General features: G+C 37.1%; 1 protein-coding gene across 2 annotated transcripts in view; it reads left to right on the plus strand.

The window, feature by feature from the left end:
• LOC129721878 (uncharacterized) overlaps positions 1-27,433 on the plus strand; it is a 375,832-nt gene that overhangs the window by 10,687 nt on the left and 337,712 nt on the right. Inside the window, exons 2-4 of one of the 2 annotated variants that reach the window (XM_055674963.1) lie at positions 5,196-6,660; positions 20,291-20,485; positions 20,607-20,757. In XM_055674963.1, the coding sequence (XP_055530938.1) occupies positions 6,371-6,660; positions 20,291-20,485; positions 20,607-20,757 (636 nt within the window). In that variant the 5' untranslated portion in view covers positions 5,196-6,370. The remainder of the gene's footprint in view (positions 1-5,195; positions 6,661-20,290; positions 20,486-20,606; positions 20,758-27,433) is intronic. The other variant, XM_055674964.1, reaches the window with a different exon arrangement.

Consider the following 27,433-nt stretch of genomic DNA (forward strand, 5'->3'; position numbering starts at 1 on the left):
TCGAAATCTGATGAAAACTGTCAAAGTTATTAGAAATTCAATTTGTTGATACTCGGGTAACCCGTTGGGCATGTAAGGGATGAAAAATATAAGTCCCTCCTTTATTTATTTATTTTTAAGATGTGTGTTATTTTTTTAAGGATGTCACTGATTTTTATCACTATTGGTTGCAGTGAACCAAAAAGGTATAGCCTCAAATATTCATCCCTGCAAATAGACAGATACATTCGATGCAATCTTCCGTTGCATAGTCTGAAATAGTATATGTGCCCGACATTCATTTGCCTTTGAATAAAGTGTTGATTCAAGACACCTTGTTTCCCAAAAACGAGTAAGGATAAGGTTTTCAAACAAATTCAGGAATTAAAAAGCAAGATATAGTAAGTATTATTAAGTAGAATTTTTGAGCGGGGGCCTAGTGTGGTTGGTAACGTCTCCGCCAACCACGCTCGACGCCTGGGTTCGAATCCCACCGCCGACATAGGTGTCGATGGTTGTGGGGTGGCGTGATCCACTCACAACCAACCCAACTGGTCTAGATTCAATCCTAGCCGACACCGGGAGATTTTCTGAGGCGAAAAATCTCTGGGATCACGCCTTCCATCGCATGAGGAAGTAAAGCCGTTGGTGCCGGTCCGTTAATAAACGGGTCGTGAGTTAGGGACCTGGGTGTGGAGTCGCCTCCCTGGGCGTCGGTAATTGGCCACAACAGTGGCGGAAATAGACCGACGGAAAATAAGCGAGAATAAAAAAAAAAAAAAAGTAGAATTTTATTAATAAAATTAATCTATGCTAGATATGATCGAACAATTCGTAGGGAAGTCGTGCCTTAAAGCCGTTTTCATGCTATTCTTTGACCGATGAAAAAAGCATCAAATTTTTGATATCGTTTTCTTCCTTCCGATTGGTTGTATTATATCGGCATGTTTCCGGCAAAGGTCTAAAAGATTAATTTAACCTTTGAAAATGAGCTTCGGGGTATTGTTCCTGAAAGCGGTGAATGTATCACCGATGAGGGTAGATGAGAAAAGCTTAAAATTTTTTACATCGAAACAATGATAAATGTTTTAGAAAAGTAAGAAATAAGAGATCCCTTCAAAATAAACTGTTAATCGCCGTCGGCAACAGCATTGTAGTTTTGTCTTATTTTTCTTTTATTGTAATTACATTCCAAGAGCAGACCAATAAGTTTATAAAGAAAGTCGAACTTAACGTTGATTAGTCACGAACCTAACGAATAAGTTTTACCTTCAAGACATCGAATCGGTCTAAACTCATCGAAGCGAACATAAGTTGTGCTTTAAAGACAGCGATCTGCGACTACTCTCGGCTTTACCGTTTCTTTTATCTCCCATTGATGAAGATAACCAAGTACATACTGTCGATAATAAACTAGACCTTCCTGGAGAACCTAGTGGAATTAAAGTGAAACTTTTTACAGTTAAATTTAAAAGTTCGATTGAGCTTTCCGTATCTTCTCTTAATTAAATTGATTAGATGAACAGTAGAAAACTATAATAGAAGCTAATTCAAACAACTTCGAAAAACAGTCATCATCAGAAACATAAAATGCCTTAACTTATATGTTTTGAGTTTCCTGTATTATTCAGAGTTACAGTTATATCACACATTACCTTTTTGCCTTTCTCCTAGAAAGGTATAGCAATCACTGGAAAAACCGAAGGTATAAAAGTGGTCCCAATGGCCGAATGTCATATACCACTCGACTACTTTCGACGAACTGAGCATTTTCTGTATGTATGTATGTGTGTGTGTGTGTGTGTGTGTGTGTGTGTGTGTGTGTGTGTGTGTGTGTGTGTGTTTGTGTGTGTGTCTGTGTGTGTGTGTGTGTGTGTGTGTATGTGCCACTTTTTTTTCTCACTCACTTTTCTCAGAGATGGCTGGACCGATTTTCATAAAATTAAATGCAAATGAAAGGTCTATTTGCGCCATAGGTTGCTATTGAATTTCATTGTAATCGGATTTTTAGTTTAGAGGTTATGTATCAAAATGTAAAAATCACGAAACATCAATATCTCAGAAACCGCACAACCGATTTTAATAAAATTGGTTTCAAATGATTGGGCTGTCCCCAGAACCCTTAACTTTTGAACTTCGTTATGATTGAACATATGGTTTAAAAGTTATGTAAAGAAAAGTTATCCTGAGGTTGTTTAAACTCACTCATTTTTCTCAGTGATGGCTGAACCGATTTTCACAAAATTAGTGTCAAATGAAAGGTCTAGTTGCCCCAAAGGTTGCTATTGAATTTCACTGCAATCGGATTGTAACTTTGTCCGTTGTTCATAAAAATGTGAAATCACATAAAGAAAGTAAATATATTAACTTTCTCCTAACGATTACTGGCTATTTAAAAGGTAGAAAAATGATTGAAATGGCCGAATGTCATATACTTCTCAACTCAGTTCGACGAATCGAGCATTTTCTGCATATATGCATGTATAGGTGTTTGTGTTTGTGTGTGGGTGTGTACGTGTGTATGTGCACCTTTCTTTCGCATTCACTTTTCTCGGAGATGGTCTGACCGATTCTTTCTATCTTGGTGTCAAATTAAGGGTCTATTTGCCGCTTAGGTTGCTATTAAATTTCATTGTAATCAAACTTTTAGTTTTGGCGCTGCGTCAGAATGTGAAAAACGCTCTTATATCTCAGAAGCTATGAACATAGTTGAATTCAAATAAATGGGCTTTCAAACCCGTAAACAATGAATTTCATAATGTTTAAACATGTGGTTTGAAAGTTATAGAAAGAAACGAAACCCGCAGACTGTTTAAAACTATAGCTACGATCAAAATATGTGGCCTCAACATCATTTAAATTTAATATTGTACTATTTCAATGTTTGCGGCCTTGCTCGGGATTGAAGTTGAAATTAAAAGTCATTTCTATCATTTCACTTTTTGCCTTTCTCCTAGAAAGGTATAGCAATCACTGCAAAAACTAAAGGTATAAAAGTGCTCAAAAGGGCCGAATTTCGTATACCCAGTGTTATGAAAATGACTGCAAGACAATGACAGCAAATTTTCAACTGATCCGGCTCTCATTGTATTGCACAGCTCTCACTGCTCCCCACACGTTCGGTGAACAGTTCGACAGCAACTGACGACAGTACACATGCAACTCCATACGGACTGTTATTTTTCATCTTCATATGTGTGTTGGTATTTCCAAGCTGTCGTAAATGACAGCCTATAATCTTCCGACATCCTTCAACACGAATCCGAGCGGGATGTCAGGTGATTATGATCACGACAGTAAGGCCGATGAAAGAATTAAAGAGAGATGGTGCGAAGCACGTTTTTTCTTACGTGGAGAATAATATCAACAATGGAAACGGTTTGCTTTGTATTCAATATGCCACCGGCCTGTGAAAAAGGAGAAACGAAAAAATGCAAGTCGACGACAGCCGCAGCCGATCAGCAGGCTGTCAACAGGAACAGGACATCCTCAAAATGAGCAAACTAGGCTGTCCTGTCCGAACGACAAAATACATGCGCAAGAATGAGCTGTCGTACGCAACACAACACCGTTTCTTTGCCTTGTTTAAGCTGTAGCTGTATGTGAGCTCTCATGAATAGCGCATGCATGAGGCTGTTAGAGTGAAGAGAGGGAAAAGTCGTCAGTCGCTCTCCAGTCATTCTCCTTAGCTTGTATACCACTCGACTCAGCTCGACGAGCTGAGCATTTTCTGCATGTGTGTGTGTAACGCTCTCCCAATCTCACTCGATTTTCTCAGAGATGGCTGAATCGATTTCAATGAAATCAATTGCAAATGAAAGGTCTAGTTGCCCTTTAAGACCCTATTGAATTTTATTGTAATCTGATTTCCAGTTAAGAGGTTATGTATCAATGTAAAAATCACGAAACATCAATATCTCAGAAACTACACAACCGATTTGAACAAAATTGGTTCCAAATGAACGGGCTACCTAAAAACCCTCAACTTTTGAATTTTATGAAAATTGAACATTTGGTTCAGAAGTTATGGAAAGAAACGTGTTCTGGAGACTGTTTAATCTTATCAGTGTCATATGGAAACTCTTGTTGCCCCATAAGACCCTAATGATTTTTTTTTGCGAACGGATTATTACTTTTCCTGTTATGTTTAAAAATGTGAAATCCAGCTGTGAAATGGAACATATTCCGAAGACTACATAAACTCACTCACTTTTCTCAAGGATGGTTGAACCGATTTCTACAAAATTAGTGTCAAATAAAAGGTCTAGCTGCCTCATAACACCCTATTGAATTTTGCTGTAATCGGACTGTAACTTCGTCTGTAATGTATTGAAATGTGAAAATCACGAAACTTCATTATCTTAGAAACTACACAACCGATCTGAACAATATTGATATCAGATGAACGGGCTAGTGAGGGATATACTGATGAATTATGATTGAACACGTGGTTTCAAAGTTTGGCTCCCCCATACGTTCCCTTTTCATTTGATTGTAATCAAACTTAAGCAACCGTTATGTTTTAATTTGTCAAACAACGAAAGTCTATTATCTCAAGTATTACACGACTTATTTGAACATAACTAGTGTCATACAAACGAGTAATCTCTCAAATTTACAAATAACAAACTTCATAAAAATTTGATATACTGTTCAGAAGTTTTGTAAAGAAAAGAATTTCAAAGACTATTCAACACTATAGCTGCTTTGATCGATATATATGGCCTCAACATGATTTAAATGTGGTATCGTACTATTTGAACGTTCCCGATTTCGCTCGTGATTAAATTGTTCAAAATTAAGAGTCATTTCTTATATTTCGCTATTTCTGAAGCACTAACATTACGTCAAATTTCATATTTTATACTTTAATTACAACATCAATATTTTAGAACCCAAAGAGTGAATATACCTTTTTGGATTTAAGCATTCATGTGAATCTATTTTTACAAATAATAAGTTTGAATGAGAAAGGCTGAGTCTGACCGCTAGGTGGATTAATTTAGGTTTTTTATTCATTTCGGATCGTTCCTGCCCTTTCAAGTTTGTGTTCCGGTCGGACATTGGACCGGACATTAGTCGGAGTTTGACGCTGTAAATTATCATAATTTCGGTTCTGGTCCGCCGGTCTTAACGAAGAAGGATTGTTTTTTCATATTGAATGTGTATTTTACACCTCAAGGATTGCATTGTGATAACCGCATGACTGTGTGAAGTGATCTGTTACAGGTATTGCCGGAAAAATGAGCAGCATTGATCTGTCACGGGTTTGTGGTAACCAAGCTATTGTAGGACACCGGTTTAGGTACAAATCGATGTGTCAAAAGAGCAAATGTGGAATAGTCCATCACATCGTACCGTATCAGTTTGCCAACCAGTAGTGTGTAGTCAATTGAACAGTAACAAATATCCTGACTTTCTCACTGGCCTGGTGTTCCGGATAGCCTCGTTGCAGCTGGTAGCTGGGTTGTGTGTTCGCATGTAGCATCAACAAACTGAAGTGTAATCGGGAATGTGATAAAAGCGCCGCAAGCGCGGTTGTGTTTGTGCCCAGCATGGCAGAAGGAAGTCGCACTCTCTCGGTCGAGCAAATGTTGCGGAAACACATTTTCTCGCAATTGGTAGATTGAACAAAGATGAGAGTATTTTCCTGCCGTGGGGAGGACAGAGTGGTTACTAGTGTGCAACTAGCATCATCCCACAGCAGCATCACCACCACCACTATCGGCAAAGCAGAAACTTGAGGAAGTGTATCGTGTCGAGGTTGGGAAAGTAATGAATGAAAATTTTTCGACCGACAAGAGCTTTTCTTCTATATTGTGAAAAATGTCCCCTTTTCGTAAAAAATGATGGAGCTTGTGCACAAGAAGGATATTCACTCAACGAGGTGTGTTTGTTAGCCGTGGGAAAAAAGTGAGATGTATCTGAATCGCAATTATTACGGAAAGACGAACGTGCTCTGCTTATTTCATATCCAGATTACAGAAAAAATGTAGAAAAAAAACATGCTAAACAAATGAGAGTGAATCATCATTGCGTTTGTTTAATCTGGTTGATGAACACTTAGAGAAGCTTAAATGTAATGTTGAATTAAACCGTATATTTTACGAAAGTGGTTATTTGAGTGTTTAATTCTCGTGTCAGTAAAACGACAGAAAAGGTGGTGTAAGTGCACTGTAAAGCACCACAACTAAAGCCTATGACTAATTTAAATGTGTTTGAAAAGAGTACCGTGATGAATAATCCCGATTAGCTCGTGTGATTGAAACATTGAAGTGTTCCGTTGATTTCCACAGTGGAAAGCATGAGATAGCGTGTGAATACTTTAACCGTTCGCACTTGTGGTGGAAATCGTTTCTATTTCATCGAGCAATACGGAAAATCGAATAAGATGGAGCGGGTATGGCGAAAAATGAATCAGGGCCTCACCATGAGATCATCGACAACGAAAGCACCACCCTCCCACCAGTCGGGCTCCACGGGGAACTCCATCACGACCGTATGCCTTCCGGTGCCGGGTCATCAGTACTCAACAGATACAACGAGTTCGGCCGGTTTCGGCGAATCGCAAGTAGTGGCCGTGCAGCAACGGCGCCGGTCAAACCCGTCGCAAGCCGGAACCACAGCTTCATCTGAAAAACGAAGGCGCCGCCGGCGTCGGAGCAGACCGAATCGTGATAGGTAAGTGAAGTATTGGTAGTTACACATCACATTAGGTTTTCGTAGCCGTTGCTTACGCAGCACTTTAAATTCATATAGAAACGTTTTCAAGAATTCCTTTGCTAACAAGCTCAGTGCGCTTTAACTTTTTTAACGATTATTTTTTTTCAAATAGTTGTTATCGTTTAGAGTACATTTTCCATAAGCGAAATGAGAATTTTCATCAATGAAATTAAGACTTTTCAGTTGCTTACTTTGTCATTCTTAGTTTTTAATCAGTAGATTTTTTAGACGGCTCATTGAACTTTGATTTTTACGGAGCCAATAATCTTCATCATCATCATCATCATCAGCGAAGCCATTTGGTTCATAGAACATGTTCTCTCTGCTGTGATGTCCTCTTATTGCCTGGTGTTTGTAGCTTAATCGGTGTCCAATCGTGTTCTTGCTGTTATTTGGATGTAGTCGGAAGGGGATGGGACTAGGCTGGGGCATGGATGGATATCAAATTTATTCTAAGACAAAATATTTTTTTCTGTTATCAACGGATATTCAATAACGAAAAATTGGAAAACTTTAAATCCGGTTCAAAAAAAAAAAGATGAGTGCCTATTAGGATATTTTTTAAGCAACACTCAATATTTACACTTATAAAAATATCAGAATGCTGGGAATAAATTGAAGTGTGATGTTGATGTTTAATCATCGTCGACAAAAGTGATAAGAGCTCAAACTGAAAAAAATGAAAGATTATGACTTTTTAATCGTTCTTGTGAAATTTTGGTACTCCTGGCCAAGTCGGAAATGCGTAAAGTATTCAGAGGGTTGAATGAAGTTTTTCAGCCAGCAAATGTTGCTGTGATATTGGCCACGCATCATGCGTTCAACTGTTCTAAGCTGGATTCAGAAAAGTGATCTGAATGGCAGAGTAAACTCGATGCTCACCTAATTTTTTAATGTATCTCAAAGCATTTTTTATCAGCTTTCTAATGGTGGTGTCAAATTTAAAATCAGTGATTGCGAACTTGCTCAAAAACATGTTTTACTGATAAAATGCAAGATTGCGGTGAATTTTTTTTCTACTTTGAATGAAAGCTCTATCATTCTTCTTTACAACGACGTTCGAATTCAAGAGAAATAATTCAAGAGAATTAACTGGAAACCAATATTTTTTCAGGATTTTTTGTTTTTCGTTAAAACTTTGCTCACCAAAATTGCTTTTAAATTACATGCTAGAATTACTCTAACTCATATATCATTGAGAGATAAAAGGTAGGGCCTTCTTCCGCGAATGTCGAAGTGGGTGGTTGCCATATTGAATTTAAACGCCGTATTGGTTTCTTTCAAAAAAATAGATTTCTGAATTGATCACCTGCCTTATATTTATTAATTCCATTCGAAAGATCATGCTTTTCTACATGTAATATGTCAAAATCAGAGGTGTATGTTGTCTAAAACAAGAGTTATATTATAATTACCAAAACATGTTCGATTCGACCGTTTGGTTTTTCGTTAAATACAATTTAACTAAAATTGCTTTAACACATGATATTCTTCAGAGAACATTTCCAACCGATCTATCATTGGAAAAAGGGTGAAAAGAACATTCTTATGCATATTTACACACACACATTATTTATATAAAAACCCACCCGGATGCGACAACTTCCACAAATCATATTTTACGACGGACTTATCACGGAGCCAATTGTATTCAGTTTTGCACATAATTCAGTTGTCACTTTTGCCAATTTAGGAGGTTTTCCCTATCTGTTATATTGATTGTTTTCAAAGGGGTTGAAGTAAATTCGTTTACGAATACGGACCGCCAACCTTTTCTTCACTCGAGACATGATTTCGAAAATAAAAATCGAAAATAAAAATTGTTAAACCAACTGCAGGGAAGTTTCCGAATTTCAAACCCCCACAAGGATTTTTGGTTGGTTAAAATATCCTTTATTATAAGAAGAACAACAATTGGTAGTAGTTTTTCAAGGTTATAAGTTACTCTTACTAATAATAAGTGAGTCAAATTGATAACTAGTTTGTAACAATAATTTACCATAACCCGTTACCTGAATATTAATTAACTGGTAAGTTTTCTTTAACTTTGAATAAAATTGATAATAATTGTAGAGTTGCGCACAGACTTTCTTGATACTTCTAACTAGCTACACTAGCATCCGATGACAAGCCACGTCAAATTGAACGTCGACAGCGGCGCCAAAGTCAGTTGTGACTTCTACGGGTGTATCGTCTCTGACGTAACGATGAATTTAAACAAAAATCGAATCGAACATGTTTTGGTAATTTTAATATAACTCTTATTTTAGATAACATACATCTCTAATTTTGACATATTACATGTAAAAAACCATGATCTTCCGAATGGAATTAAAAAATCTAAGATAGGTGAGTGGGCACCTATTCAAAAACCATTTTTCTGAAAGAAACCATTTTACGGCGTTTAAATTCAATATGGCGACAACCCACTTCGACATTTGAGAAAGAAGGCCCCATCTTTGATCTTTCCAATGATATGTGAGTAAGAGTAATTCTTGCGAGGAATTTGAAAGCTAGAGCAATTTTGGTGAGCAAATTTCACCGAAAAACGAAAAATCTTGAAAAAGTATTGATTTCCAGTTAACGAGGGGTTCACCAATTGATCAACCAAATACAGTTTTTTCACTGATTCAACATAGGCTTTTAAAAACACATAACTTGGATCGATTTCAATACTACCATGTAAATATTGCTTGCTCTAATGCTAAAAAATAGCTACTTTTGACGAAATTTTAAGCTGTTGAAAATACAAAACCATAAAAGGGGAAAAACCGTTACATGGGTACGCTTTTTCGGGTGCCAGTGCCAGTAATGGTACAAACGCTCCAAATGTATGGAAGATGAGAGCATTGCCATGGCTGTGACGTTCGACACCACTGATTCCATTTGAATGATTTTCCTAGAGTCGAATTGTGTTGTTTTTGGTTGTCCTTATTCTCGTACTTAGAATGAATTACTAAAATATCAAGTTTATCTTGCTAGTATGATATTTAGAAAATAAATTAAAATTGAAAAAAAAAAACTGCATTGATCTAAGCAGCAATATGAATGATGTGATTTTATTTAGTTTTGCAGCGGATCTTTTTCTTCATCTGCGCAAGAATTTGTTTTGATTTATCTGATAAAATAATGAGACAAAAACGTCACAGTTTTACCAATTTTTCCATTTTCCAATGTGCCTCCAATAACAAAAACGACTTTGATTAACGCGTGACAACTAATTTTTTTTATATTTGTTTTCTTAATCCAGCTGAGTGTATGAACTCGTTACGGAAGGTTACGTTTCATGGAAATTCTACTGACGCCGGTACACTGATAGTGTTTTCAGAAAAAAAAGATTTTTAGCTTTTAATTCGACTTACTCAGCTTTAAACAACTATTGCCAACCATAGACATCCTAACTTTGTGGTGCTTCTGGCCTTCCTTCACGCCGGCCTTCCTTCTGTAGTACAGGTCGGACTAGCAGGAAAAAATACTTTTTTTTCAAATATGTCTTATTAAAAGCTGAAATGTCCTAAGAAGACGTTCATAAAATACGCCTGTGGGGAAGAGAGAGGTGTAGTCTGGTAAAGAGTTGCATCCCATATAAAATATTTTAATGATCTTTACCAAATGAAAGGGGGTCGGAAGAATTCGCACAACGTAATTAATAACGTTCCCTAATAAATTCATGAAATAATAAAAGAAATATTTTTTATTTTTTAAATAAACATACACATAACAAACGATTAAAGGAGAGAATAACAATAAAAAATATAAAAATAAATTTCTAAAAATTCATGAAAAAAATAAAATAAAACAAAATAAAATAAAAAATGTGTTTTCTAACTTCAAGGGGGTTAGTCATAAATAAAATTCTTCTAACAACAAAAGGTTTTCTTACAATAACGCCAGAGAAATGTATGAAAACTCTCTTCAGGGAATTGTAGTCATGGTGTGAGGTTTCGATATTAAGTAGTTGGTAATTTTTTACGATCCTTTTTCAAGCTGACATGTAATGGCGTCCAATCATCTGTCAAAGTCGAAATTGTTCAATATACAGTCGCCGTTCGATAACTGCAAGTCTTTTAACTGCAACGCCTTTTAACTGCAAGACCGATAATTGCAACAACTTCGCAGTTATCGGACCGCAATCCGTGAAATCTGATGTCAAAGTCATATTTGACATTGAAGTGACAGATCTCGCGGGGGATTCTAAATGCATTCGAAAATAAAAATTGTTGAATCTCTAGAAACATTTCAAAAGGACTCTTTCATTTCTCTCGATGTTTTTTTCGATTTCATCTACTTGTTGTCTCTTCATTCTAGATGGGAGATTATAGATCTCCACTATTAATCGATGAAGCAAAATCACTATGTTATGTGATTCACTTTCCGTAATTATTATAAGACAAAAAAAATAACCCGTGTGCATTGTTTGGTTAGCTTCCTCTTCAGCGAGGCAGTGCATAGTAGATCACAAACAATATTTTGTGACCTAGCGTTAAATAGACCATTTTAAGAACTGACAGGTGTCACGGATCCTGCTGACATTGATGTTGCTTTTACTTGCGTTATGTCAGCGGTTACGAGGTTTCTGCCGAAATTTCATTCATGAATTGAGTTCAGAAACGTCTCGTAAAATGGTCTATTGTAGTGATGAAATTTATCTTCGCCTACATATCGGTTATGTAAAGTAGTTACTAAAACGCAATAAATTACGATGCGGAAATATTAATATCAAATTGATTAATCGAAAAGCTTGCCTATTTTAGTTTTCTGCTATTTTTTGCCTCTATTCCATTAGAAAAATACATTTCGACATCATTGAAAACAAAAATGGTAGTGACGAACCCCTCTCTAAATTTTGGCATGTGTCAAGTGTTGCAGTCAGGGCTCTACATTTTCGAAACAAAACAATGAAACTGATATACTCACGCTGTCATTTCGATTCGAACAGTTCCATTTTCCCTTGATTCCTTTCGGCTAGTGTCAACGAATCACTTCTTTTTCTCTTTCCCTCTTTCTTCTATCGGATCATTTCAAATGAAACTAATGACTATATCAATCGACGGAGAGAGTGACGGAGGGAGAGACTCTTTCCTTTCCTTCAGCGTCTCAATTGAAATTAGCACCGCATCGCGTCGTTTGATGGTAGTTTTCTAATACCGCAGGCCGCAGTTAGAACAGCAATGGCATCCAATAGATACGTTACGCAAGTTCCGATCAATATTTCCTTCCTCTTTCCTATATATACTGTATGGAAGCCTTCTGTCTCCGTCAGCGCTCATTGCCATTTTCAATTGAGATTCGCCATTTGAGAGGGATAGTGATAATCTCCGCTTTCAATTGAAAAGCATTTGTATCAATTCCAAGCCCTTCAGTTGTCAGAATCACAGCAAGAGCTTTCGACTGTGTGTTATGTGACCCACGAAGTGCTCGAAAATGATACAAAAGCTGTTCAATTGAAAGCGACGGGTCAAAGCGTCACTATAACCTGATAATTGTCAATTGAGAATGACTTTGTCAGGCTCTGGTTGCAGTGATCGAACGACGACTGTACTACGCCTTTTGGTCGGTATGCAGCCAAATCGTACAAAGCGCTAAAAACCACCCTTTTAAAGTTTAATCACCCCTTGAGTTAACTGCAAGCTGCTACACACAATTTTTGTTATAATATCATTATTAACCCTCTAGTGCCCAGTGCCGCCTTTAGACGGTCTTCAATGAAACCAATGAATGTTCAAATGATTTCGGTTTTTCGTGAAAGATAAATTATTGGTTTTCACATCGACTGGTGTTAATAACTCAACTTTTGAAAAAATGGTGCCTCGTTCGGTCTGGTCGCACGCCGACCATTTCAAGTATCTCAATACTCAATACTGGGACCAGAGACATTGTGATATTGCTCAAATGAAAATGAAGTAAATGATACGCTTATCGTTTATATTCATGCCCGTGTGTTAGTTTTACCTTCCCGTTTCAAGTTTACTGCTCTACTATATCGAGCCTCTTAAAATATAAAATTGAACAAAAATCACAAAATGTGTCAATAAAAAGTTATGAAAAATACATGTTCTTTTTGATTCATTCTCATTATTTCTTAAAATGTTTGATTAAAATGCGTCAATTCTTTAACAAATACAACTTATACTCAACGCTATTATCCTTGTAAAGCTACAATATCGAAGTTTATTAACATTGAAAAGATACGGACATTGAACGTGGACGAAGATTATTTGAATTACGGAATATCTTCGCTACATGGTCGGCTACGTTGTTTTGAGTGCATGATTCATATTTCATATCGGCTGGGATTCGAGCGCTGGAGAAAACCTGGGTTCAAAATACAGTATTAAACTACCAAGAAAAAACAGGTTAGACCAAATCAATGTTTCAGGTCAACAATATCGTTTGATCAATATACCTACTATCTACAGAAACGATGATCGTAGAGGCTCAAGAGAAGCGTAATTAAATAAAGTAATGTGCCCGAGAACTTTTCACTCGCAATAATAGTCTAGAAAATACTAATCATGATGAATACTATCATTTTATTATTTTCACAGATCCAATAGTTAACACTTTATTTAAAAAGTGAAAAGTATTTGAAAAAAAAAACTGTTTGAGTTTGAGTTAATAGCCGTTCGTTGTTTTCAGAATTTAATACATACCGGTTGAAATAAAAGTCCGATTATAATTGAATGAAATGACATTTGACACTAAAATTGTTTAAAATAATCCAGCCATCTTTGGGAAATCGAATGAATTTGACATATCATGGGAACATGTTTCTTTTCTCAATTTTTGAACCACATGCCCAGTCATTATAAAATTCATTAGTTAACCCTTAACTAGCCCGTTAATTTGGTACCAATATTGTTTGAATCGGTTGTGTAGTTTGTGAGATAATGTAGTTTCGTGATTTTCACATTTTGATACATTACAGACAAAGTTACAGTCCGATTACAATGAAAATGTTATTGGATGTTATGAGGCAGCTAGACCGTTTATTTGACACTAATTTTGTGAAATTCGGTTCAGCCATCTCTGAGCAAAGTGAGTGAGTTTAAGCATGCTTCGGAATATGTTTCTTTTCATAGCTAGATTTCACATTTTTAAACAACTTTTGAACCACATCTTCAATCTTCATAAGATTCAAAACTTAAGGATTTTTTAGGCAGCCCGTTCATTTAAAACCAATTCTGTTCAAATCGGTTAGGGGCCATCCACATACCACGTGGACAGATTATTCACGATTTTGACCCCCCCCCCTCCCCTCCGTGGACAAGTGCCAATATGAATTCTAAAAATTTTGTATGGACCGTGGACATTACACATACCCCCCCCCCCAAGCTGTCCACGTGGTATGTGGATGGCCCCTTACGTAGTTTCTGAGATAATGATGATTCGAGATTTTTACATCTTGATACATAACCTCTAAATTAAAAATCCGATTACACTGAAATTCGATAGGGTTTTATGGGGCAACTAGACCTTTCATTTGAAAATAATTTTATGAAAATCGGTCCAGCCGTCTCTGAGAAAAGTGAGTGAGAATAAAAATTTGCACACACACATATACAGAAAATGCTCAGCTTGTCGAACTGAGTCGAGTGATATAGCACTCCGGAGCATTTTTATATCTTCGGTTTTCCAAGTGATTGGTATACCTTTCTAGGAGAGAGGCAAAAATTCTTTTTCTTTCGCAAAATTAGGTTGATTTGGGGGGTTGCTCACAAACTACGTGTTTTTTAGTGAGGAGGATGCCCTGTAGCGTTGTTTGTGGTTAAAGATCATCTAATTTTATTTGAATTAGAAGGGAGAGAAAAAGTTTCAAAAATCAATAGAAAATAGATCACGTGCTTTTTAGACAGCCCCAAGTATAAAATGGATGCTAGATTCGTAGTCAGCACACCAAAACTATGTGAATACCATATTTTTGTCGCAATTATCGACACTTTTTTCGCTTGGCCAGATTTTGTATGTCGCCTCACTGTGCACAGGCTTGCAACTAGTAAGCTCAACTATATCAATGAATGAGAGCATCTTGTAATCAATGTACAGCAATCAAGGCTGCAGTAGCTACAGTAGATAACCATTCTTGTCCCAGTGGCACTTTTGCCCAACGCCCCTCGGGCATACAAATTTTTTTGGAAAGCGTAAAAAGTGGTGCATGATTGGCCTTTGCGTATGAACTATTTAAAATATAGCCGTAGTCAACATTTGCATGAAGTAATCATAAAAAACTAATTTGAAAGAACCAATTTATCGATTCCAATAAACATTTAGGATACATAATGTCTCTTAAGATTTATTAAATTTATTAAAGATTTTTAGTGATTTTACTGAAGCCCGTCTAGAGCGGGCTTGAACACTAGAGGGTTTTTTATCTTCCGAAAAGAAGATTCTTGAAACATCACCCTTCCTAAGTTCTTGTTATAATAAAAGTAGGAGGGTGGTATTCAAGACACGACCGCATGACGTTGGACTACGGTATTCTTATATTCCATTAAAACAAATAATAGAGAGAATTGCAACTCTAGTATTTGCTGCAATTTTATCTAACAGTGCATTTCTGAATGCTGAGACGTTAAAACGTTATAAATAATAATATATACTAAAAGAATGGATATCTTTTATTTAATCGCTGTCATTTCATACATATTCGAATCAACCCTTTGTTTGCTGCACTACCAAGACAATCATTTAATTGAGCGAATTGGTAAAATTTTCCTATCTAAGCAAAAAGCAAACTTTACGAAACTATCTGAAATTGGAGCCCAGAACGATTCAACCGAAAATTTTAAATTTGAAAATTGTTTGACATTTAATCGATAAAACTCATGCTAGGTTAGTTACAGCCCAGCATATAACTTCATGTATTTGAAAAAAAAAAAACGTTTGGTTCAATAACTCAATATAGCAAGAGCTCAATCACACGTTTTTCGGTAGTTGTTATCAAGGTTTGGGCGAGTGACAGGAAAATATCTTAACTTCTTCAGTTGTGATTTAGAGCATTTCTAATTGTTTTGTTATTTTTCACGATAGCGACAAGTTTGTTTCTTTCTCTGTGTGCGAGAAACAAAATCAAAACCGCGCACCGAGAAACAAAAACGAAAATTTAATGAATGCTCATTGAGAAAACTTGCAACTCTTTTCACCAATAATTTATGATACTCAATAGAACCCGTTTTGATCTAAATCAAATTTCTAGTAAATAAGTGTTGATCATTCATAGGTAGTAATTTTTCCTCGATGAATAAAGACTGGCTGAAGAAGTTAAAATCGCTGCTGTAAAATCAAATTCACAACTGTGTTCGTTAAGACGTTTTAATATTTTCAATGACAATAATAATCTTCGATAAACACCCGCCATAGTTATTCACACACATGCTATAACTATCTAAACACGCGTTAAAACTATTCATACACACGCTGTAGCTATAGCTATCCATACACACGCTATTCCTTTCCATACATCCGATACAACTATCTATACCCACGCATAAGCTATCCAACCATGTGCTATTACTATTCATCCATACACTATAACTAATCATTACACACGCAGCAGCTATCCACACACAAGCTATAACTATCCGTACACACGCTGAAGATATACACGCAATAGCCATAATATGCTACACATGCTAGTGTCTTACACACGCTATAGCTAGCCATACACACGCAACAGCGCCATCCCTATCATCGCAAATGTCATAGCAATACAGATGCACATACGCTATATGTGCACACACACTAAATGGCGGTAGCTTTCCTAGTGGCGGTGCTGGCTCGTGCAGTTTCTGGCTGTTTTCAGCCAACGATATCTGAATTGGATTACCGCTGGTGGGGTCCAACTCAGATCGAAGGAGAACCGAACTGAATGAAGAAATGCAGCTTCCCACTACCTCCGCCGCTGCTGCCTGATACCACCACTCTGGTTCTGCTGCAGCTCAGTTTGGCCGCTGGAATCAGCCACCGCTGCTGATTATACAAGACCGGCCTGGTGGCCTTTCACTTGTTAACTGATGACTGCTATGAGACGACACAGGCTATTATATAGCCCAAAGCAAAAATCCATCCGCGAGCAAACAAGAAGCGAGCTTGTGATTGGTTGAATGTGCACGACTTTTAACACAACTTTTAACTAGTTTAGTATCGAAAACATGTTTAAATTATTATATGACAATCTTGCGCAATATTTCCCCTATCAATCAAGCCATTGGTGTTTAGAATCTGTTCAGTGGTAATGATAAAAGAAGCATTTTAAAACGGTGTTGAAACACCTGTTGCAGCTACCGAAAGCGAGCTCGTTATTGGTTGAAAGCTGTGAGACTGTTTACAAAGTCAGATCGGTTGTATCCGTTAGTGTCGACTGTGCTTGTGAAGAGAGGTGGTGATTGGTTGCTCGGTATGATTTAGACAATCGATGTGATTTATCAATTTTTCAATAGTGTATCTCGAACAATAGGTTATTTTTGTTACATAAATTCAACCGTAAAAGAATTTCTGATCGGTTGATGCCAAAACTCGAAATTCTGAAAAGAAATGACTGATATATAAGCGCTCAAAACCTGACCACTTTTCCCTGGTTTTCCCCGGTTGAATTACTAGATTTTCAAATTCAGGTGCCTAACTTCGATATAGACGTTAGTCCAACGTCAAAACTGTCCAAAGAAAAGTTTAATGAAATTTCTCTAAGGTCAAGTGACCAGACTCTCTGACGAAGCCACTAACGAAAACACACAAATACCTACATGCAATGTCAATGGGCTGTTAATTTTTATCTCCTTATGTCTGTTGGTTCTTCCAAGTTGTTGCTGATGACAACGTTAACGGCGCGACATCCCTCGGCATATATCCGAGTGGGCTGTCAGGTGTTTATTATTCGTGAAAGTAAAGCTATAATCAGAGCGAGGCGGCGCGAAATTCGTTTCTTCTCATGTGGGGAATAATATTAACAATGGGAAAATATATGAAACGGTTTGCTTCATATTCATTATGGCATCGGCCTAAGAAAAAGGACAAACGAAGAGGTGCGAGTCTAATTTCATCGATGACAGCCGCAGCCGGTCAGCAGGCTGTCAACAGCGCAGGCTAAATCATCAGGACATTCTGGCAATCTCGCGTAATTTTTCAAAAGGACCTAAGTAACTAATTAATTACGTCGTCATTATAAATATTTTCCAAGCTTTCTTCCCCTCAATCGAGAGATTGTAATACTGTCTTGCTTACTATGCATTGAGTGTTATGAAATATGAAAAATATAACATAGTTATTGATCAAAGAGAAAGTAAACAAAGAGAGTCTCTCAATGTTAGATAGGTCCTTTTGAAAAATTACGCGAGAAATAACCAAACTAGACTGTCATGTCCGAACGAACAAAATACATGCGCAAAAAGGAGCTGTGGTACAACACAAGACAGCTTCGTTGCTTGTCTAAGTTTTTGCTGTATTCATAAGGGTGTTATAGTAAACAGAACAGTCGTCAGTATATTGTTGCACCGCAGTACTTTTCCGGAGCTTGGTCTCGAGTTTCAACAAAATGTCTCGCTTGGAAATACGTCCTGCGAAATGTTTCAAAAATGCAAACTAAATCAAAAGTCGCGCTAATTTCATTCAATATTAATGTGATTTTCCATCATCCATCTTTTGCACGTATGAGCTCTATGATTTGAAATCACCATTATAACTATTTGAAGTTATCGGAATATGATCATTCTTGAAAAGTATACAGTCAAACCTGTTTTTGTGCGAGGGATAGGGACCGCACAAAATAAATCGCATAAAAAAAAGCATTTGAAACTTCACGTGCAGCTACAAAACAATATTTCCACAGCATTATTGAAAAACAAACTTTTTTTTATGCGGTGGATAGGAACCGCATAAAAAAAATTCTCAGTTAAAAATAACTGGAAAGTTGTTGATTCTGATTTAGAATACCTATGAGAACAATCTAAAGCATCGGATTGGTAAACGAAACTTTTTTAAACATACTAATCCTTTCAACCGCTTTCCTTCTAGGTAAGCAATTCGTGACTTTTCCTACGTAAAACTGGCTCAAATAGTAATTTTTGGACGCAACACCTTTGTAATGCGTTGGAATTCATTCCAAGAATCGGAACAATTAAATGGCTGAAAATGTTGTCGAAAGTGGTCCTTTTTCATATACCGCACAAAAAATCGCACAAAAACAGTCGCACAAAAAAAATAATCGCATAAAAAAAGTCGCACAAAATAAATTTCACACAAAACCAGGTTTTGTATATAAAATATGCTCTGAACTCCAATATGCTCTGAACTCCAAGAAACCCTTTTTTCTCCATCCTGGACTTTCTACTAATACCTATTTTGGTTATAAGTTCATGTTTCCACAAGAAAAAAACAATAATACGCTTCTTTCTGGTTGTGCGAAATTGTCAGACTAGCATCGCACCTTGAGACCAGCTAAAACGGACGAAGTATCATTAGTTTTCTACGATTTATAGCCTCAAATGCTTCGAATGAGTTTTACACTAAAGTGCATACGCCATTTCAAAAATTTCTGCTCTGAAATTATACTCTGTTTATTGGGGTGACTTCCTAGAATGAGCTCCAAGTACACGACAAAATAGACATTGGGTCACGTGCCTGATCTCAAAGCTTGCTATAACATTTTTTGCTGTTAGTACAATAAAATCGAATGCGATGATATTTCTTTGCATGCAGTAGGGTTACTTTGATAAATCACTGCTCTAATTTTGATATTATTGGCTCCTAAGTTTCAGAGGATCGATATGATATTTCAAGTGCGGAAGCATTTCAATATATTAAGTATCGTATCCTGAAGCACAAAAATAAAAAAAATGGCAAAGAATTGATTTTTCAAAAAATTGTAAAAAAAAGATTCTGATTATTAAAAACATAATTTTGATGTAGGTATTTTAAAAATCGCAAGGAATAGTTCTGAAGTTATCTGAATTTACTTGATGTTATTTATTGTTCCAATCTTAGCGAGTCAAGTACAACACTCATCAAAGTTACTGCATAAAAAAGAGAAATATTGGTTCATTGTTTTCGGCTTTCTCCGTTGTTTTTTACTTCTGTGTATGGAAATAGCCTGAAAATGACAAACGAAATCTTCGATGAATCTTTACACCCTGCAATCGATTCTATTACTGGTAGCTAGTCAAAATAAAACTGTTGTTTACATGCCTCGTCATAGTGTGTAATTAGGTTTGCTTTTGCTACTATTTCTTTCCGTTGGCAACTTTCCCAAATGAGGGGTTGATGTCACAACGGGAGTTCTGCTTGTTCCTGCGAATTGGATGAATAACTACTAATTGTTTTTTTCTTATGCCGGAAACTTATGCAATCGGCATGTCGATAATTCACTAATTATATATTACTTTGATCTGTCACTAGTTGCTACTGTTCTATACCAGGGAGTTCGAGGCTGTATTATCCATGAAGTTGATTGTTGACTTTATAAATGGAAGATATTTTATTTCAAATCAGTAAAGAAGAAAATGAAATAATACATCTTTGAATTAGTTTTATGTAACATGGCTTTCATACGATTGTTGATGTTTGCTATTTTCTATTCGTTTATTTTCTGACACAGTTCTCAAGGCGGAGGCCATTCATCCGCCGGTCATCATAAAAATCATTCATCGTCGAATCGGCGTAGCAATCAGATGACACTGACAAATCAGGTTGGCACCGAACAATCACTCCGGCAGCGGGCCGTCGCTCGGTTGAAGATGTTTAATTTTAATCTCAACTGGGATCTTCACATGAACCAGTGCAAACCGTGTGGGTAAGTTGAATGTGCTTTCCCATCCCCATTAGGTGTGGAGGGTGGCCGACCGTATTATATGCATCCTTGTCGATAAAACATAATGGTTTCTGAAAGTGAAATGCCATGTTTTCGATTGCAGCCCAAAAAGTGGCAACATTATAACTCGACGCCTTTGTCGCAATCGCCGCGGTGAGGACAATGAACTGTATCGCTCCAACAGCTTTAAATTCGAGCGCTTCGAGCGGAAGGAGAATTCAGTTGGAACTGGAACGAGGACACTGCGAAAACAGGTGAGTTTAGATATGCTTTCCGTTTGGAGAATGCTGTATAGAGAAAGGGTTGATGATACTCCATGTGCAGAATGCCGGTGGACTGCCCATTCATGATAAGTATCGTACGTGTTTCGATGTGTGTGTGCTTGTCACGAGATTGCTAATCCGATTTTACGAACGTCCGCTTCGTGACTTTTGATGCACTTGATATAAAAAGCTCGGGTAGTCGAGCGTTAGCATACCATAAATTTTATTAATTGCTGTTGGGTTAGAGGTTTGTTAGTTTAAAAAAATATTATATTTGCTACATTGTTTTTCTTTGGGTGTTACGTATACGTTTGATATTTAGCATTGATAGCAAAATGGCTATAAGCGCTATCAAACTAATAATAAATGTGTTATTGTAACTATATAATTATTAGTTCGAAATAAATGTGTTCTATACAATGCGTTTTTATAATAAGCACACATAGATGTCGGTAGCAGTCTTATTATAGCAAAAGCTCGTCAGTTTCGAATTCATTGAGTTACAGAGTGAGATATAATTTGGAGACGATTCAAACCACAACAAATTATACATATCGTCGGTTTCGTGCAACACTGACACAACACAAAATCTTACATTTTTGAGTTTTTGATGGCAAACGATGCTAAATATTGTTAAGTTTCATCCCACGAAACCCCGTTTCAAATTTTCATAATAATCCAGAATTATGAGTAGAAGTGCCTTTGCTGCACAAATAGAAATTTCTCTACAAAGTTAGTAATAGTCAGGTTTCAACTTGTACAACGTGCTCATAATATGTGCATAATAGACCTAAACATGTTAGATAAGGATTGGAGATCCTAAACTTTGAAATTTTTTTTGAAAATTGGAAAATAAATTTTTGACGTTAATTTTCAAACGCGTTTTTCTCGAAACTATGATTTTTGAGTTGCGCCAGTGTTGCACGAAACCGATGATATGTACTCTCGAATGTCTTATGAGTCATATTTTGTTACAGATATGGAAATTTTCTAGCCGAATTCTAGTCGAAATATTTTATATAAACAACATTTTCTGCGTGGTAGGTTTACACAAAAGTTGAGTTTAATATCCAATTACATAAGATTGAAAAAATCAGAGAAATTCAAAACAGGGAAATTTGACCAGGAAGCGAGAACTCTAGTATATATAAAAACGTGAAACTAGAGTGGAATGCTTGAAAATCACCAAACTAGAAAATTGTAAACCAGAAAACTGGAAGACTGGGAAACTGTAAAACTAAAAGTGTTATAGGTAACTAGAAACCAGATAACTTGAAAACTAGAATACTATAAAGTAAAATAAAAATAAAAAATACTTAAAAATACCTGAAACTTAAAAATACCTCAAACTTTGAAACCTACAAAAAATAAAAAACGATAAAGCTATTTACTAGATAACTAGAAAACTAGAAAACTTGAAACATAGAAAGCTAGAAAAATTGAAAACTAAAAACAAAAAAACTGGAGAGCTATACGCGTAGTGTTAGACTGTTTTTCGGATTCTCGGAAGGTCTGTTGGAATCAGTTTCACAAGACGTGTTGACAGTTAATACTCAGGAGAATATTGCAAACTTTTAATTAATGTCGACATTTAAACTAGGTTTCCATGTCGAAACAATTCAACTTTATTCAGCTTTTTGAGTGAATAAACAGTTGACTTCGAAATTTCTTTCACTTTTCGACTTCTAGCAAAACAACATCAACTTGTCACAAAAAATAATATAAATATATTTCTTAGCGCCTAAAAACTATCCAGCACAACCATTTTGAACCGGTCCACTTATTTGAGAATTGCGCAAAAATGTAATTTAAGGTAGTGACGGAGAATGACCATACTGTTTCTTCAGCTGTGTTAATTAATCATTTTTGTATCTCGCGTCTGTATATGTACGTATGTTTGTAATATTTTTGTCCGCATTCACTTCTGCACGAATGCACTAAAAAGCGTCTATCCTGTTGTTTTCAAAAATGGAAAACAAGACCAGTCCAATTAGGTTCACTATCAGTTTGATGTATAATTCCTGTGGGGACATTGGTTTCCCGATCTGTTGCGCTAGCTGAATTCACGATTAAGCTGAATTCATGCTCCGCGCCCAGAACAGGGGAGCCAAACCCACAAATATTCGAAACAACCCCGGGAATGATTTGCTTCTGTTGCTCCATTTTCGTCTCAAATTACGGCTGGCTGTGGCCTGTGGAGCGCAGGCCATATGGCTTTCTGGTGGATAAAACGTGGAAAGTATTATTTTTTTTTCGCCCGACCAGGATATGCGAGGCAGCAGTTGACACATGTGGTCACAGTGAAGTGTTATTTGCTGGTCGAAAAGTGGACATTTTACGCTAAAGGGGAGCACTTTAACCATCCTACCAGCCGGTATCCCAAGTTGTAAACAACCTCTGTGTCGGCTGGACTCTAAACGGCTCGTGAATACTGCAGAACAAAAGTCGCACATGGGTGGAGGGCATACATGCAGCCAGAAGCTCCGAAAATGCTAAACGCATGGTAATGATCTAGCGTCGTCCTTCCCGGGTTGTGGAGCCTTTCTGTAGTGTGCACAGATGACAAGAGGGTTTATTCGGCGGCTTGACTCGGGATGGAGGATTTTGAACACAAAGACTGAGTATGGATCAAGAACAGTACGGAACAAAAATTTATGCTGAAGCGAGGATGCCATACATGAGAACGCAACGTATGTATCGTTATGAGTATGAGGTTAGATGGTAAAGAATAAATAAAATAAATAAAATTATTATGCGGGAGAACACTTGACGTTTCTGTCTGGCAAGTGGGAAGCAAGAATTGAGAGAAATGCTTTGAAAAAGTATGCATAATGATGAAGAAGCATAACCGATCGGGTTTTACGAAGATTGTTGTGTCCAATCAATCATTACTACATTTTACAAAGATAAAAAAGAACCGAATTATATGGAAAAATGTTTACAAACATTTCTTTATCATCAGGCTTGTGATAGTGCACAATTCACTGTTGGAATTTGGCCAATATGTAACTGCAAAACCTAAGCCACATTGTTTATTTGACACATACTTTTAGCACAGACTAACAGACATAACACTGTGAACAAATTTTCAATAAAATCATCTGAAATCTGGATTTTCAGCGTTTCGTAATTTGTGTACGACGCCAAAACCGGTTTTATCGATGCACATAGGAGTATTTGAGAGGAGTACATACAAAATACATGATTTCCATTATTTTGTATTGATTTCAGTTGAAACATACCCCCATGCTATCCCAGAACCCATCGTTGCCTAATCACATACACCAAACGGTTATATTCCAGAGTTATTCCACAAGTAATTGATCAGTTTGAAAAATACGTAAATCAGTTTGAAAAATACGTTAAAATACTTTCACGGGACATAATGTACAACATAAAGAGAAAGTTTTGCAATATTTAAAACGTTAAATGCATGAAATAATCCCAGATTGTTTACGAAAAAAGTGATAGTGAGAGCCGACCGCGAAAAATTCATAATATTGTAAAATTAATTTTATGATTTAGTAACCTTCCGGGCAAGTCCCGTCAAAACTTTATTTATTAACAGAAAGGTCAAAGCCTACTTAATATATACGGAAAGAAAAATCTTCCTCCTGGTTCCTTTTTTTATTTTATTGACATTTTGATAAAAGAAGATTTATATGAAAATTGTTGAAACTTTGTCATAGATCATGTGTAAAAAGACACTAAAAAATGCAGTAAGCGAATTTAAAGTAATTGTCATATCATTGGATTTTATATTGGAGGTGTGCCATGACGTGACGTACTTCTCCTGGTAGAGGTCATTAATGTGTGGCAAAACGTGAAAATGAATTTTGATCGAAATTTGCATGACGTACTTAACCCTCTAGTGCCCAGTGCCGCCTTTAGACGGCCTTCAGTCAATCCTCTAAAATGCTTCAATAAGGACTTAAAAAATGGTCATGAGGCTTTATAGTGATTTTTTCGAAGTCCGTCTAAAAATTACTTTGGGTACTAGAGGGTTAATGGATGTCACCTTGTTTTGTACTTACTCTAGTTTTATTGGTTGATTTTACGAAAATAACAAGTTTTTAATAATAACACAACCAAAATAGAGCGAATTCGACTTTTGGCCAGCGTTTTTGGTTCAAATACTCCTATGTGCGATGCGAGAGCGTTGATGTTCAAAAAGTATACAAATGTTCTCCAAATGCGGTGGTGGACGAGGAGCTTGAGAATAAAACTATACTTAAGTCCTTTAATAATCAAAAATGGCTTGCTTCTCTAACGAGATTCGAACTCACGACCATCTGCTCATCAAAGCGGACTCTGTAACTCTGCGGTTACCAGCTCCCCTTTTTTAGCGAAGCAGTTTTTTCAGCAAAAGTGAAAGTGACGTATGCTAGTTTATGTGCTGGTTTACGATTGCACGCGTACATAAATACAAATAACGCAAAATTTGAGATTAACATTAGAAGATTCATTGTTATAAATGTCAGGTCGAATGTCATAAATTCGCGTTGTAATAACCTCTAGCTTCATAACAAGCTTTTACCTTTATTAGAAGGAGTCACTGTTTTATTTGGCACTTGTTATTTGTATGGGATCGATGCAGAGTTGCCAGTCTTCTTGCTAGGATATTTCTGCCATGTGCCATAGAATGGAATAAGTGTTTTAGTAAACGCTGGCGCAATATTTTGGAAGTACGGTGGATGTTTTCACGCCGAGTTTGGTAACGAAGGGTCGAGCGTTATTATTCTATTACTAGAATCTTTCACGCGCCTCTGTTTCCGTATTTCAGGTAGTGACGACGTAGAAAGATATTGTTTGGTGCCAATGCGGCGAAAAATATCTTTTACAGTTGAAAACTTCGACGCTCTTGGCTATGAATCATTGGGTGCTCCAGGACCCTCCTTTAGAATGATACTGGTCGCCCCAAGCCGAAGTGTCCCTTGCTATTCGAAGAAGTCGGCACCGTTCAATTCGGTCCATGGCTGCAACTCGCCAGCTATGTTGTTTGCGGAGGCCCCGAAGATCGTCTTAACTTGATCGAGCCACCTTGCATGCTGCGTGTCTCGTCGCTTCGTTCTAGTCGGATCGTTATCGAGAACTATTTTTCCCGGGCTGTAGTAGGCATTATTTTCTACCATAAGATGTCGACGAAATTCTCTGCTATTGTTGTTGTCAGCAGTCACCAGTGAGCCCCGGTGGGAGTTTATTTTTGTGAGAGGGCAGTGTGTGCAGTTCATCGTGGCATGCTGGGATACGGGAAAACAATAGTAGAGGGTGATTCGACTTTGGTTCAGGGTGATTTATTCCTTTCCCAGTAGTTTAATTGGCCAAAACATCTTGCCGGAGACAACGGAGATTGCGGGTTCGTGTCCCGTCTAGACGAGGGAAATTTTTTCTAAGCCTAAAGTCATACCTTCTATTCCCGTTCATTTTCTCATTCTCGCAAACGTATGTAGCTTTACTAAACTTAAAATGTAAGTCATATGACAAAAATGAAATTAGTTCGTAAAGCAATCGTGTCAGTTTATCAGGGAAAACGCAATCGCACATAACCTGCCATAGCTGATCTCGATCGATTGTGTCGTACGCCGATATCAAGTCGATAAGAAGTCGGCCTGTGGGCAAGTTGTATTCATGGTATTTCTGCAGGATCCGTCGTACTGTGATTATTTGGTCCGCGGTCTTCTCTCCACAGCTACAAATGGCTTGCCAAACCATCGACTTTCGGGCGAATTAAACCGCGAAAACAAATTTGAACCTACCTGAAGCATTCCCCTTATGGTTAGCAAGGTAAAATTTTCGATCCGGGATTTATCCAAAGTCCATTTTGACGTACCTATGTTTCATCGTCCATCAAAATACAACCGGTGCACTCAGAACTTGCTCGTCTAGCTTTCTTGCTCGGGTTTTGGCGACCAGGTTCTGTTTCAGCGTCCTATTGGGTTGTTTACTGGCACGATACGACCGTAATTCTTCACACCTACAGATTCGACGAACCGTACTAAATGCTGCATTGAACCTTTTCGCCAAATCACGGAGGGAATGCCCTGATGGCCTTCGCTCGTAGTTTACGGTTTAATGTTCCACTTCTACGTTTGATTTGTTCAGCACGAGCCACCGACAAAGTGTCCCGGTAACGTTTGAGTGCGGTATTCATAGTCGATTTCGGTAGTTTGCGAACCTTGGCAATCATTCCTCCTGACTATGTTGGGTTTTTAACGTAGGTGTTTTTTTCGTCTCTCGCGTTCCATCTTGGATAACTTTTCAACGCGTGTAGCAATTCTGACGAAATTTTCACCACTAAGTAAACAATCCTTCCTGATCTAAACACTGTCATTAGTTTCTCGGTACATCAAATAGAGGTAATAGAGGCTGCAGTAAATAAAAGGAAACGGCCAAATACTAAGTGGAACAAACCTTAAGGGGTTATATACCTTTTTGCTCAAGAAAAAGAGCGAAATTTGAGCGCGTAGCACCTTTTTTATTGCATAAAAGTAGTAATTTTCTGAAGGTTCAGCTATTCAACAACAACAAAACACGTTTGTTCATAATAAATACCAATTATTGTGGGAGTAATGACAGTTTCCCCTAAACGCTTTTTTTGGCAGAGGTTTGCGATGTTTATGATAGCGACGCAGCAGATCAACTGAAATAAAAAAACTCATATTAATTC

Source organism: Wyeomyia smithii, chromosome 2 (assembly GCF_029784165.1).
Source record: "Wyeomyia smithii strain HCP4-BCI-WySm-NY-G18 chromosome 2, ASM2978416v1, whole genome shotgun sequence".
NCBI classification, from domain to species: domain Eukaryota; kingdom Metazoa; phylum Arthropoda; class Insecta; order Diptera; family Culicidae; genus Wyeomyia; species Wyeomyia smithii.